Source organism: Caretta caretta, chromosome 1 (assembly GCF_965140235.1).
Source record: "Caretta caretta isolate rCarCar2 chromosome 1, rCarCar1.hap1, whole genome shotgun sequence".
In the NCBI taxonomy this organism is placed as follows: domain Eukaryota; kingdom Metazoa; phylum Chordata; order Testudines; family Cheloniidae; genus Caretta; species Caretta caretta.
The window spans coordinates 312,327,741-312,343,931 of record NC_134206.1 but is presented as its reverse complement, the minus strand read 5'-3'; the positions used below and the strand labels follow the sequence as shown (position 1 = coordinate 312,343,931).

General features: G+C 40.6%; 1 protein-coding gene across 12 annotated transcripts in view; it reads right to left on the bottom strand.

Moving 5' to 3' along the window:
• Positions 1–16,191, bottom strand: part of ASB15 (ankyrin repeat and SOCS box containing 15) — a 46,198-nt gene that overhangs the window by 7,576 nt on the left and 22,431 nt on the right. For 10 of the 12 annotated variants that reach the window (XR_012666549.1, XR_012666554.1, XR_012666551.1 and 7 more), the window contains 4 exons: positions 14,808–15,053; positions 4,805–4,976; positions 3,718–4,288; positions 1,584–1,737 (listed from right to left, as the gene is read on the bottom strand). Coding sequence is in view for 2 of the 12 variants with exons in the window: in XM_075124458.1 (XP_074980559.1) it covers positions 1,584–1,737; positions 3,718–4,288; positions 4,805–4,976; positions 14,808–15,053 (1,143 nt within the window). In the remaining 10 variants the exon portion in view is untranslated. Of the gene's footprint in view, positions 1–1,583; positions 1,738–3,717; positions 4,289–4,804; positions 4,977–14,807; positions 15,054–15,135; positions 15,209–16,191 lie in introns of those variants that run through there. The other 2 variants (XR_012666555.1, XM_075124459.1) reach the window with 2 other exon arrangements.

Here is a 16,191-nt window from a genome sequence, read left to right as displayed (position 1 = left end):
ATTTATTACCCTAATAGAAAGAGAACTGCTTTGGTGAAGGTTTATAAAAGCATAAACATAGACAAACATATTTTCCATAGTTCAATAAATTAAAATGTATTAAACAGATCTTCATTTCAAACAATTCCAGTTTGTGTGGACATACATATAGATATATTTTTAAAATAAATGTAGATGTGCAATAGACTAAGAGCTCTACTGCAATATAGCATATAAATATATATTTAGGCATGGTACACATACCCTTAGGAAATTGTTATAAGACATCTTCCTATACATATCTAATGGAAACTTTTCAGAATTTAATTGCAGCTGCTTTAAAGTGGCACTGAGATAAATATAATAAATTAATTCCTTGCCTGTGTTACTAATAAACTAATGAAACTGCGCAATTTTTTAAAATGTAGGACTAAAATGTCCCTTACACATAAGCATATACCCTACATAGCCTATGTAAGGGACAGGAAACGTTGTGAATTCATAGTTATGAGGTGAAATCCTACGTACGTTTATGCTTCAGCTGGGAGGCGTGATTCCCAGCTCAGGCAGACAGACTTATGCTAGCTAGAGCACAGCTAGCACAAGTCTATCCCTGCTACCAGCTGCAATACAGACATACCCACTGAAGTCAATGACAAAACTCCCATTGACTTCAATAGGGCCAGGATGTCACTCATGGTGTTTCTGCCGGATTGATCTATCAGGAGGGTGGGATTTCCAAAGGGTCGGGGTTCCTTCCACCGAGAACTAGAAAGGGCTTCTGCATCCCAAAACCTGAGGATTCTTTCCTAAGATCTTGGCAGATCTTGAATGATGGACCCAGAGCAATCTGCATGAAGTCCCAGTGCCCCCTCACTGCCTTTAGGCCCCTCCCAGTCTCCATGATTCCCAAATTGCTGCTGCTCCTGAACCCTTTCGGTCCTGGGGATAATATTGTGGTGGAATGTCCCATCTAGTTTGTAAGCCTTTTAAAACACAGGTATACACAGGAACCTGTGAGAGGTTCAACTAAAATGCTAAAAATGACACCCCAATAATGCACATCGTGTAAATCAAATTTAGGACATTATGGCATACTAAAGGCCAATATTTTACAGTGGACGTGCTCCACACTCTTTCTCATGTTGCTCTCTGAAGAGCTGTTAGGTGAGGGAGGGAGTAGAACAATGAAAGCGTGGGCAAATGCCCCTCAGTAAAGGGTCAGCATCTCAGAGGATTGCACAGTGATGGGTGCGTTAGAAATACATATGTCAGTGTAGGGTGAGATTCTGCCACCACTACTTGCCTGGGGTACCTTACTCTCCAATTGAAATAAATGGGGCTTCCCACAGAACAAGTTACTACTCAGTGGAGCAGATTTTTAGCTAGTATAAATTATCTTACTGCAATTATGTCAATGGAACTCTGATGACTGATTCTACCTGAGGATCTGCCCCAATCTGAGACAGGGTGTCAGGAACTGGCCCTTAGACCAGGTGATTCAAACAGAACATATCAGAATTAAATATAGTCTGGTAATTATAGTAATTTTTTACAAAACGTTAGTACCAGATCAAATAATTAAACAAATGTTAGACATTTACCTAATATCTGACGTACCTCTGGCCATTCTTCCTGTGCTTCTAGGACACACTTTAGTTTTGAGCACAAAGGCACATAATCCATATAGTCTATCAAAATGCGAATCACATGTCCAACTAAATGTTTCAACCAAGGAACTGTAAGAAAGGCACAGAACTGAAAGGAAAAACACAGATTACTTTTAAAATTCACCCAGGGAAATACCAAAATGATGCAATTTTAAAGAATTTATTTACAGAAATATGGTGTAAGAAATAGTCTTGTACTTAAACCCCATGGGGATATATTGGATCACCAAAAAGTTATCTCCAGCCATCGCTAACTTCTGATTCTTTGGTTGGTTGGTCTGATTCTTTGGTTGGTTGGTCTGATGGTTTGAACAGAAACCTGAAGGCCACTTTTCATTATGCCAAAGATGACAATATCTTGATAACTTCCTCTATTGTTTTATTCCACTTTGGTTTTAGGAATAGGGTTAAACAGCTTTCTCTAAAAAGTACAGTTTCATTACATGTATGCTGAGCATTATTGCTCAAACAATAATCTCAAACTCAGGGGAAAACCTGGAGGACAGTAACTCTTAGGCCTTTATCATTTTTATCTACTACTAACTCTACATTTTTTCATCTATACTTTGAACTAAAATTTGCTTGAATATATCCCTGAAAAATGAGTTTGGGGTGAGTCTCAAAAGAGCCTATGAAATAATCTGGCACCCTTGGAAATCTTTGATCGTAAAGCATCCAAAGTATAAAATCCTCAAACCGTATCTTGTGTTACCTGTGTTACTAATAACAACTTGTCAGTATCTTGTGCAGGCTAATTGTGTGGGAATGCCTGCTGCTAACAGAATGCTAAAAGGCATCCTGCTCCCATTGAAGAAAATGGGAGTTTCATCATTGACTTCAGTGGAAGAGGGATTGGAACCAAATACAATGATATTTTTTCTTTTAAACCCACCATTTTATACAAAAGATATACATTTTCCAAGAATTGTATCTCATAAGTACTGTGTTTAATTGTACAGACGCTCTCCAACGTACGCAATCGTTCCATTCCGGAACGCCTTGCGTAACTCGAATTTTGCGTAAATCAGAAACGTATGCATCCGATGAAGTGAGCTGTAGCTCACGAAAGCTCATGCTCAAATAAATTGGTTTGTCTCTAAGGTGCCACAAGTACTCCTTTTCTTTTTGCGTATACCCGACCATTACACAACCCTCCCACCCCAAAAAACCCCTCCTATTTCTAGCTTACGGAACTTTTTCCGTAAGTGCAGATTTCTGTAAGTTAGGTCTTGTGTAACCCGGGGAGCGTCTGTACTGACACTGCTTTATAGTAATGCTTTGCTCTTACATAACTACAGGAACTTTAATCTGAGGATTAAAAAGCACTATCCAAGCATTAATAAAGCCTCACAGCCCCCTTGTGACAGGCAGATATTATTATTCCCTCTATCTATAGGGGGAAACTGAAGTACAGACAGGTTAATTCCTAAATTTTGATTTTCCCCCCTAACTTTGTGTTCCTTAGTTATTGGGATACCCAGGTCCTGATTTTTAGAAGTGCTGAGCATCCACAGCTCTCATTTGATTTCAATCAAAGTTTGGGATTGTCACTGGCTCTGAACATCTGGACATCTCAAGCTGGGCACCAAAAATATGGACATTTCATAAATTTGGTCCAACATCTCAATCCTGCAAACACTTACACATACGTATAACTTTATTTGTCTGAGTAAATTCGTTGATTTAGATAGGTTTACCATACAAGTAGATATCACGTGCTTAAGAGTTTGCAGGATCATGTCCTAAGTGATTTAACCCAAAATGTATGGGCAAATAATTGGCTGAGTTGGGAATAGAACCCACTTTCCTGCCTTCCAGCTCCCTCCTTTAATTGCTAGTCAATATTTCCTTCCTACAACCTCTAACTCAGTTTCAGAATTAAAACTATTCTATATGTATCATTTTCTCTATCCCAGAATAAAACTGAACAAAGATTATTTGGTGAGGGGGTGTAAATAAGTATGTTGAGATCGAGAAATCTTAATTCTGCATTAAAATATGAAATAAATTTAAAGCAAGGTTACACTGAAGAGAAAAATGAAGAGACGAAAATGAGGACTATGCTTACTGGAGTATCTTTTACTACACAAGATGTCCATCCTGGTAACACCTCCTCTTCTGGAAGTGACCACACAAAAGAACTTCCAAAGATGTTGCCATGCATACAATCAAAACACCTCTCTGCATTATATCCATGATTCAGCAACAGCCTTAGCATTACCTCATCATTCAAAGCATACTGAATGGCACTGGGGAAATGGGTGTCATTCACGAGCATGAAGTAGCAATTGACATTTGCTCCATAGGATAGAAGCAACCGTACGATTTCATGGTTACCAGCTCTCACTGCTACCAGAAGACAATTTAGAGGATCCTCGTTTGGGTCTGCACCAGCTTTGAGTAACACTTCTGTGCAGAGAATGTCATTGTTAGAAACAGCAAAATAGAGTGCCGTTTTCCTTTCATCATCGTAGTTTTCAGAAATGTGTTCAGCCAGAAGAGTATTGACATCAAAATCGTTTTCAATTAGGAGTTCTAGACACTGCACATTCTGGCCATCTGCTGCTGAGTGAATGGGGCTTAACCCACTTCTCTGGATTGCAATCTTGGATGTAACTGGAATTAGATATTTCAGTGACCTAAAAAGATAATGAAGAAAATTTTCATCTGGCTCAAATCCACCCAGGCATCAACTCCTTCCCCACCCTGCAGCTAAAATCCACCAGGGCATAAACCCCTTCCCCAACCTCATGAAAACACATCCAGTTGTGACTTTCTACTACCCAATTAAACATTTCACCCGAGAAGCCAGATTCTGCCCTCGTTTACTCCTGAACAACCCCAACAGATAAATTTCTGTCCTGACTTATACCACATGGAACCTTTTTGAATTAAATGGAGTTGTACAAAATGTAAATTAGCACCTAATGTCTCAATTACTTTCTTTTAGTTCTGCTAAGTTTTGTTTTTTGTTTTGTATTTCCTATAGTATATGCTGAAGCCACATTTAAGATTTAATTAAAACTAATTTAATGTACGTACTTGTCAAATATGAATGATCTTTAAATTTGGATTTTTCAGTTCAGTCCTTTAATGTGACATAATACTAGTTGCAGTATTATAGGGGAGAATTTGAAGCCTACAGTTATACTCACAGATAATGTCCTTCATAAGCAGCTTTGTGTATAGGGAGCTGTCCTGCCCTATTAGGCACGTTACCACTTCCTCCATATTCCAGAAGAAGAGCAATACAGTCTGGATTACCTCCTCCAGCTGCTTCAAACAGTACTGATGCACCATCATCGGCTAAAGCATGAACATCACCACCTGGTGGAAGGATATAAAGGTAATAGGTTTCAGAGTAACAGCCGTGTTAGTCTGTATTCGCTAAAAGAAAAGGAGTACTTGTGGCACCTTAGAGACTAACCAATTTATTTGAGCATAAGCTTTCGTGAGCTACAGCTCACTTCATCGGATGTATACTGTGGAAAGTTTAGAAGATCTTATTATATACACACAAAGCATGAAAAAAATACCTCCTCCCACCCCACTCTCCTGCTGGTAATAGCTTATCTAAAGTGATCACTCTCCTTACAATGTGTATGATAATCAAGTTGGGCCATTTCCAGCACAAATCCAGGTTTTCTCACCCCCCCCCCCCACACACAAACTCACTCTCCTGCTGGTAATAGCTTATCTAAAGTGACCACTCTCCTTACAGTGTGTATGATAATCAAGGTGGGCCATTTACAACACAAATCCAGGTTTTCTCACCCCCCCGCCCCACAAACTCACTCTCCTGCTGGTAATAGCTTATCCAAAGTGACCACTCTCCTTACATTGTGTATGTTAATCAAGGTGGGCCATTTCCAGCACAAATCCAGGGTTTAACAAGAACGTCTGGGGGGGGGGGTAGGAAAAAACAAGGGGAAATAGGCTACCTTGCATAATGACTAAGCCACTCCCAGTCTCTATTCAAGCCTAAATTAATTGTATCCAATTTGCAAATGAATTCCAATTCAGCAGTTTCTCGCTGGAGTCTGGATTTGAAGTTTTTTTGTTGTAAAATAGGGACTTTCATGTCTGTAATCGCGTGACCAGAGAGATTGAAGTGTTCTCCGACTGGTTTATGAATGTTATAATTCTTGACATCTGATTTGTGTCCATTTACTCTTTTACGTAGAGACTGTCCAGTTTGACCAATGTACATGGCAGAGGGGCATTGCTGGCACATGATGGCATATATCACACTGGTGGATGTGCAGGTGAACGAGCCTCTGATAGTTTGGCCGATGTTATTAGGCCCTGTGATGGTGTCTCCTGAATAGATATGTGGGCACAGTTGGCAACGGGCTTTGTTGCAAGGATAGGTTCCTGGGTTAGTGGTTCTGTTGTGTGGTATGTGGTTGCTGGTGAGTATTTGCTACAGACAGGGGGGCTGTCTGTAGGCAAGGACTGGCCTGTCTCCCAAGATTTGTGAGAGTGTTGTGTCATCCTTCAGGATAGGTTGTAGAATTCCACCATGATTTCAACAATTTCCATCCCACCATCAACCTCAGCCTGGTCCAGTCCACTCAAGAGATCCACTTCCTGGACGCCACAGTGCTAATAAACGATGGTCACATAAACACCACCCTATACCGGAAACCTACTGACCGCTATTCCTACCTACATGCCTCCAGCTTTCACCCTGACCACACCACACGATCCATCGTCTACAGCCAAGCTCTGCGATACAACCGCATTTGCTCCAACCCCTCAGACAGAGACAGACACCTACAAGATCTCTATTAAGCATTCTTACAACTACAGTACCCACCTGCGGAAGTGAAGAAACAGATTGATAGAGCCAGAAGAGTTCCCAGAAGTCACCTACTACAGGACAGGCCTAACAAAGAAAATAACAGAACGCCACTTGCCGTCACCTTCAGCCCCCAACTAAAACCCCTCCAACACATTATTAAGGATCTACAACCTATCCTGAAGGATGACCCAACACTCTCACAAATCTTGGGAGACAGGCCAGTCCTTGCCTACAGACAGCCCCCCAACCTGAAGCAAATACTGACCAGCAACCACATACCACACAACAGAACCACTAACCCAGGAACCTATCCTTGCAACAAAGCCCGTTGCCAACTGTGCCCACATATCTATTCAGGGGACACCATCACAGGGCCTAATAACATCAGCCACACTATCAGAGGCTCGTTCACCTGCACATCCACCAATGTGATCTATGCCATCATGTGCCAGCAATGCCCCTCTGCCATGTACATTGGTCAAACTGGACAGTCTCTACGTAAAAGAGTAAATGGACACAAATCAGATGTCAAGAATTATAACATTCATAAACCAGTCGGAGAACACTTCAATCTCTCTGGTCACGCGATTACAGACATGAAAGTCCCTATTTTACAACAAAAAACTTCAAATCCAGACTCCAGCGAGAAACTGCTGAATTGGAATTCATTTGCAAATTGGATACAATTAACTTAGGCTTGAATAGAGACTGGGAGTGGCTTAGTCATTATGCAAGGTAGCCTATTTCCCCTTGTTTTTTCCTACCCCCCCCCCCAGACGTTCTTGTTAAACCCTGGATTTGTGCTGGAAATGGCCCACCTTGATTATCATACACATTGTAAGGAGAGTGATCACTTTAGATAAGCTATTACCAGCAGGAGAGTGGGGTGGGAGGAGGTATTTTTTTCATGCTTTGTGTGTATATAATAAGATCTTCTAAACTTTCCACAGTATACATCCGATGAAGTGAGCTGTAGCTCACGAAAGCTTATGCTCAAATAAATTGGTTAGTCTCTAAGGTGCCACAAGTACTCCTTTTCATAAAGGTAATAGTTAAGTCCAAAGGAACTTGGAAGATATATCTTGTCTTTAAAATATCCTGAATTTCTTTTCTCTTCATGTTCAGTTATTAAAATTGTACCTCTAAGAAAAGAACAGAAAAGTTTATAGTAACCAGTTTAAAAATTAAATGTAAAATTCAGCCATCATAGATACAAACAGATATATATTGGGAAAATGGAGAGAAATCACTTGAGTGACATTTGCTTTGAGTTGAGATTCTTAATTGAGGATTTGCAGTATTCTGAAATCCTTTCAAACATGCTTAATCTCAGATCTGCATGTTGCTACTTTAAAAAAATATTGGTGTAGGAGCAGTAGTCCAATCTTGTCACTTCTAACATATATATATTACATCATTGTAAACCTTTTGTTTTCTTCCAGTGGAACAAAAACATTCCCATGTGACATTCCCTTCCTCCACAAAAAATCCAATCTTGGGAAAAAAACATGTTCAGTTACAGTAAAACCTCAGAGTTACAAACACCTTGCGAATGGAGGTTGTTTGTAACTCTGAAATGTTCGTAACGCTGAACAAAATGTTATGGTGGTTCTTTCAAAAGTTTACAGCTGAACATTGACTTAATACAGCTTTGAAACTTTACTATGCAAAATGGTGTTTTCCCTTTATTTTTTTAGTGGTTTATGTTTAACACAGTACAGTACTGTGTGTTTGTTTTGTTTTGTTTTTGTCTCTGCTGTGCCTGATTGTGTGTTTCCGGTTCTAAATGAGGTGTGTGGTTGACTGGTCAGTTTATAACTCGTAACTCTACGGTAAATATTGTAACTCTGAGGTTCTACAGTAAATATTCCCTTCTGAGACTTGGAAGCAGGGCCCAGCAAGGTAGCTGGAAATAATTTTTTTTTTCTTTTTTGCAGTTACATCTTCTGAGGTAAAGATTTCAATGTTAACTTTAGCTTTTAAGAGTCTTATATGAATTGAGATAATCCCTAAAGTGCTTTGGTTCCATAAACCAAAGAGTGAGGGTCATGTTTTCCCATTCTCTGTCTGTTCAGTCATAAACCTTGTAATCTGAGTTAAAAGCTTGAGATTTGGCATAGTTATAGGCAGGCTACTTTGCAATATGGAACAATTGCGGCAGCGCATCCTAGTGGCTATGGATGGAATTAAAAATATAAGTATATACTACACAGTTTTCTCTTATTTGCTTATCCAGTATTAATCTACCTATTGAGTCACTGGTATTGGGTATTTGTGCTGGACCAAATAAACTAACTCTGATGGCTCTCATTCTACACTCGCTACATGTGTTCCTTACACACAGAATCCCCCCAGTGATGTATCAACTATTCTGCTTTGGAGTTTGTTGGACATTAGACAAAGCACACCAGCATGTTAATGCTTTGATTAATACAAACCAAGGTGCTGTGGGATTCACTGAGAATCCTGGTGGTATTTAGGTGCTGGATATTTACAAGGCCTGAAATATGTCAAAAAAGACTCATTCAATAGTTTGAAAAGGCAACCTTCTGCACTAAGGGAAAAAGCACATTAATGTGAATAAGCAAAAAGTATGCAATTAATTTTCTTTTACAAAAGAAGGTCAGGCACTGGTATTTGCTTGAATATGTGGAAAGACATTTAAACAGGACAGTGATCGGCAATGGTAGTGTAGAAGGACTGAAGCACAGGGTCAGCAGTAAAGGAGGAAGGTTGTGGGGAAATATATTGATAGAACGCAACTTAAGACATGTACATCTGACATTTTCCTTACTTTCTGTTTGCCTAGTTTATTTAGTTTGTTAGTTTTACATGTCTATATATGTGTTTGTATAGCATTTCCCTCAATGGTGCTATACAAACATGTAGCAAAGATTATTTCAAAGCACACCTTACAGTACTAAAAAATGACTACATTATTCTCATACTTGTCCACAGCATACAACTCTTAGCTTAAAAAAATGAGAGCCTGCCATGGCTTTAACTGTCAGTTTGCTGAAATAAGAGAGCACAAAATCAGACCACCTTTAGTACTAAGAGTTCCAAAAGACAAAAGAACTGTATGATGCTGCCATAGTTTAAATTCTGTTGCCAGGATCAGCAAAGGCATTTCAAGATTTTAACATAATCTCAGGGCAGCTGGAGACAATGGAAAGGCTGTATGTTGTCTGAGATGTCTGTTGATCAAGTCTGCTGAAAAAAATTGCATGGGAGAAGAGATGCGAGCCTGTAATTGGCAATCTTCCTGGGAACAGGAAAGTCTACCAGGATGTAGATCAGAATAAAACAACTGTTTCTTCTAATAGAGCAGAGGAGCCAAGTGAAGAGTTGTGCTGTATATTTGGGGAACAGGTGCTTGGCTCACCAGGGGGAAGGGCACAAGCCACACATAGCAGTGCAGCCAGAGAACACTGATATGTAAATTGCTGCACACGATAAGCATGAAGATACCACTCAGCATGGCTTTCATGGAATCAAGGGGAGCACAACAGGCATGGATGATATGGATCTAACAACTAGAAAATATTCAAACAATGGAAATATGGTTGAATATTGGGAAATACTTTGGGTGGTCTGCAGTACATGAAATTGCAAATAATAATAATAATAACAATTAATAGTTAATAACAAGGTGCACTGACTACAAAGGCCTTACCCATTTTCTGTGCCTTTCCCATCTCGTTTTGGCTACAAGATGTAAGCAAATGGCATCGAAACATACATTCCCAATGGTAAGAGATGTATCTGCCGTGTTGGCCTCAACATCAGACTATATTCCTGATTGTCCGTGTCATGGGTCCTGGTAAACTGCCTTGCTAAGACCCTCTACCAGTCCCCTGAGTACACTCTTCTCAAGTGGCAGGCCTGTGCCTCCACATCTCTTTTGGAAAAGTGCCTGTGGACCAACCGTTCCCTGACTGGGTCTCTGAGTTACATGTTGGGGGCGCAGCTGGCTCCCAGCCTGGTCACTAGGCAACCCAGCAAGCTCAGCTAGGCCCAAGGAGCCCCCTCCTAATGGTTGTGCGTCCTGATTGGGCAGGGGAGCCAGCAGCTTGCTACTTGAGCCTTGCAGCAGCACCAGTACAGCAGCTATTCAATGTGAACCATGCCTGTAGCAGTGCTTACACTGAGCTCACTTTGGCTTCTTGCCCCAGCCCCAGCTTCCCTTCTCCATTCTGGTTTCTGACTCCTAGCTCCAACTCCTGGTGACGTCCCTGCCTATGACTCTTGCTTACCCACTGGCTTAGACTTTGACTTCTGACTTCAGTTCTGACCTTCAGCTTGGCCCCTAATTCCTGCTTCACCCTGGATTCGGTGCCTGATCCCTGGATGCTTATCATTACTTGAACTGCTACCACAGCCACCAGGCCAGGTCCTGATCCACCCACGAGGTAGGCCTCCCAGACCCTGGGAGCTTATGTTACACCCGTCTGGTTACCAACCATATAACTTAGGAGGCCAAGTTGGCTTGGCACCTGCACAAGTTTCCCTCAGGGAGACTTCAGTCAGTGGCAGTGTGCAGTGACACATCAGGAGCTTCTCCAGAACAAATTTATTATTTATTTTATCCCTCTTCATAGCTATAAACCTGGCTATTGTGTTTGAGAGGAAGCTCCTTATCCTTATCCATTGTTTTATCCTTCCCACCTAGTTTTGTAACCAATCCCTTTTCATCTAACTCTGTGTATTCAGGGAGGGCAATATCACCCAGGTACACTGAAGGGCATATGATATTTATAGAAAATACAAATATTTCCTAGTTCTCCACAGTTTGTATGGCTCAATCCTTTAAAGACAAAGTTTAATTCCTTCTGACCAAAACAGCTGAAGTCTGTGAATGAACCCAAGCAACAGCCAATTTTGTAGAGCAGTGTGATTTATGGACTGATTTTAGGGATGGAAGCAAGCAGCTCCTGAGTTCTAATCTATATTCTGCTATTGTCTCACCCTTGTGTCTATTACCACACCTATAAAATGGGGTCATATTTACCTACTTACCTCACAGGCATGTGATAAGGATGTCTGTTCAGTGCTTCGATACTATAAAGCAGTGTTTCCCAACCCTTGGGACGCCGCTTCTTCAGGGAAAGTCACTGGTGGCCCAGGCTGGTTTGTTTACCTGCCACGTCTGCAGGTTCAGCCGATCGCGGCTCCCACTGACTGCGGTTCGCTGTGCCCGGTCAATGGGGGCTGCGGGAAATGGTGGCCAGTATGTCCCTCGGCCTGTGCCACTTCCTGCAGCCCCCCATTGGCCGGGCACAGCGAACCGCAGCCAGTGGGAGCCATGATCGGCTGAACCTGCGGACACGGCAGGTAAACAAAGCGGCCCGGCCTCCCAGGGGCTTTCCCTGAACAAGCGGCATCCCAAGTTTGAGAAACACTGCTATAAAGCACTATATAAGTGTAAAATAAATAGTCAAGCACTTTGGAGAATAATTCCAATACTGCACTAATACACTACATTATGCATGCTGCCTGCCAAAGTGGACATATTTCAGGACCATATGGAAGGGTTGACACTACCCATTCAGATGATAGGGACTCTGAAAAGAGAGAGAAGTCAGGATGGAAGGCACTGTGGAGTGCCAAGTTTGGGATACATTTGTACAGTGCTTTGAAAATATAAAGTGCTATATAATTTCTAAGTACAGCTAGGAATTAATGTGTGCTACAAATTGATACACTCTACGCATGAAACAGCTTGCAGAGAGCAGTGTAAATAACATAAAGCCAATGCTAAATGTACTGAACTGTAACTGAACTGTAAAGCCCTGATGGAAGCTGCTATGTAGATCAGTAATTTAATTGCATGCCAGAGCAATAACTGTAAAAGACTGTTCTTTAAGTCTGCAACTAACAAACTTCAATCATTGCTATAAACATGGAATTCTGACAATGATATGAACTCTAACAGAAACCTTAAACACATTACAACAGCACTCTGTTATGTTGGTATTTGGAAACTAGATAGTATGAAGCTTAAAATATTAAATATAGCTTAATATAAGTAATAAATGAACACCTGAGTATGCAAGTATATTGCTGCTGTGCACAGGTGAAAATTGCTCGGTGTTGGTAGAAAAGTACCTCTATAAAACACTCATGGATGTCATGTAATTCTTTTTTGTTTCTGGGATACACTTTCAACTGTTATCTCTCCTAGCATTTACAACATATTTATCTGTGATCGAACTATGCCTATGTGTAAAGGAGGATATATGTAGATGCGTTTGAATACTATATTCTAGACACTCCTAATATGCTCGGTTTTTTAAAAGAAAATAAGTGACATTAGAAATATACAAGTATAAAAAAGATGGATTTTAGACTGACATTATGGACAGTGAAGATTAGTTCCTTTTGTTGCCAGCAGGAACGTTCTATTAGGGATTTCCTATTGGAAAAGAGATCAGCATGTACCATTGTATTACCACATTACGTTTCATGCTTTTAACCCAAAGTCCAAGGGTGATTTGAAAAAGTCACTGATTTACACTGATTTACACATTTACATTTAAAGTCACTGATTTACAGCTCAATATAAAGGGATAGCGGAGATGGAAATTGGGAAAAATTAGGTTATGTCTACACTTAAACCACTACAGTGGTGCAGCTACAGCATTATAGCGCTTCAGTGTAGAGCAGACACTCACTACAGTGACGGGAGTGGTTCTCCCTTTCCTGTAGTTAATTCACCTCCCCAAGAGGCAGAGGTGAAAGAATTCTTCCACTGACCTAATATCATTTACACTGGCTTACATCAGTTTAATTACCTCACTCAGGATTTTTCATACCCCTGAGTAACGTTGCTGAATTGACCTCGCTCAGTGGTGCTCAACCTTATTACACAGGAGGGCCACTATAAACCTAAGCACAACCTCGTGTGGGCCAAGCAGATTCTACATGTTTTAATAAGATTTAATGTCACCTGTATTGATTTATATTTTAAGTTCAGCTTGTTCCACAGGTATTTAGATAGGTTGTTTCTATGTTCAGTATTGTCTATTTACACACGTGTAAACTAAAATGATGTCAACATGATGACAAAACGCTAACGAATTGGCCATTAGTATATTGTGTTGAAGCAGGCATCGGGCCTTATTAAATACTCTAGTAGGCCATGTACGGCCCGGGGGCCGTAGGTTCGGCACCCCTGACATAACATTTTAGTGTAGACCTGTCCTTTAGTCTTTCTTGTGTGTTAACTGGCCAGGTGACTGAACAGAAAACGTGACACATTTTTCAAACTATTCAAACAAAAATTGTGGAACTAACGACGTGCCTGTTCAATTTCATTGTACAAGCACACCTCTTTTAGTCACATCCCTGATCTTTCACTGGAAAGCTATCCATTTAGATTGTGAGTGCTTCAGGGTAAGTATGTTGTCTTCACACCTGTCTGTAAAACATTTCCCATACTATGGCACTAGAATACAAATTAACAATAGTGTTTAGCACTTTTATAGCACTTTCACCCATAGATCTTAAAGGAACATTGTCCCTGTTTAAAAGATAGGGAAACAAATACAGAGATCTTAAATGATGTGACAGAAAGGGGAGGGAGAGATTGCGGCTTCAGAAAGAGGGGCGAAGCAACACACTTGAAAGACTCACAGTTTACTGAGGCTAGAAATTAATGCTATCTACCCATTGAAATCCAGCATTCCTGACTTTCTATGGTGTCAAGCATTGGTTTCCACTCATGGAAAGTCATGGAATAGCTTTAAAATCATTTTCTGGTTATCAGTTGCCTCTTGGGGTATGTCTACACTGCAATAAGAAATCTGCAGCAGTGAGCCTCAGAGCCTGGGTCAACTGTCTTGGGCTTGCGCTCCAGGGCTAAAAATAGCAGTGTAGACATTTGGGCTCTGAGACCCTCGCCTTTTGCTGGGTTTCAGAGCTGGGCTCCAGCCCAAGCCCAAACATTTACACTGCTATTTTTAGCCCTGTAGTGTAAGCCCGAGTAAGATGACCCAGGCTCTGAGACTCGCTGCCGTGGGATTTTTATTGCAGTGTGGACATGCCCTTCCTGTCTCCCCCGTGATCACACAATAAATAACCCCAGCAATGAGTTATGCTTGGAACCAAGACGAAAAAAGAGAAAATCAAATGGAGCACCCCAAACAAGCTAAAATTAAAATAGATTTTTTTAGACCAAAGTTGCTCTCTAGCTCACTGTGATCTTCAATATTTATTTATTTAAATACAGTGTAAGATCAGTGACACTTACCTTCCTTTTAATGTGATTAAATATATGTGATCTCATATATGCCCTGGTAACTAGACAATATGTATGCAGTTGCTGAAGCACAAATCTTTACCTGCCTACATACCTTTATGAATAAGATGCTCCAGCACATCACAGTGTCCATATTCAGCAGCAACTCCTAATGGTGTTACCCCATAACCATCTTTCAGGTGCACATTTCCTCCATTCTTCAGAAGCAGAGAAACAATCTCCTTGCAGCCTTGTTTTGCAGCTTCATGCATTGCTGACCAACGTTTTACACATGGCTGGTGGATACGACAGTTGTATTTAATCAGAGTCAATACCATTTCATAAGAGCCCTGTCTCACAGCTTGAAAATATGGAAACAGAAGAAAAAAAGACGCCAAAAGGGATCTCGTTACACATGCTGAAAGATGAATTGTGAGGCTTACATTTTTTTCAGTGTTTGGAGAAAATAAAGCAGGTCATCCATGTGGGCCAAATTCAGACCTCTGTCCTGGGAGTCTGTGGACCAAATACACTGGCAAGTAAAGGGTAGTATAAGTTACATGCTGGGTGTAAGCTGGTCAGGCAATCATTGTACTTGGATGCAAATGGTAAAATAGTGCAACCAGCACAGATTGACATTCAGCGTGTATGCAAAATTTATGTTCTGAGGCTACAGAAGCAGGAGTATTGCAAGAAAAGCAACAAACAAAAGGGTAAAAGCAAAAACAGAAGGGTACTGCTTTATTTCACTCCATCCAGTTAGTTGCTGTTGCAGCCATACCACTTTTCCTTCCCTCTTGGCAAGTAAGGTACATTCTCAGGGCTTTGTTCTTCATGTGTGGCTCTCCCAAAGATTTCTATCAGTGTTCCACATATGCCAGGCTTGTAAGATTGGCCTTCCACTGAACACTATGTTGATATAAATTTGCTACTTAACACGAACACCCATTCTTATTTCCAACTTGGATCCAGTGTATAACCTGCACCACCTTTTGTCATGAATACAGCCCTTTACTTTTCATGCTACAGCAAACTCTTCAATGTTCTCCCCGTGTTCCAGCTGTATCGCACTTATTAAGTCAGCTTCTAATTCTAATGCCTAAACTGATGTTCACTGGTTGTTGCTAGCCAAGATATCACTGACATATGTTACACTTAAAGGCCAAATTCTGCCCTTTTGAGGATCCAACTGTGAAATTTTCATGGATAACTATGCAGCTCAAGACTACAACAAGTTACCTGTCTAGGGGATAGTTTTCTGTTCATGAACATTTTTCTACACAGATCAACCCAGGTCAGATTTTAACATTCAACAGTAATATTTCTACCTTTATTTTCATCTGGTTCTATAGTCTTTTGTGCCTTGTTTTGACTTGCACATTCTGTATGAGTTTGGTAGTATATCTTTAACCTATAATGGCACTTCCATTGATTTCAATGAGATTTTTTCTTTCAATGGATAGCATGATCTGACCCAGAATTTTTGGACAAATATTCAA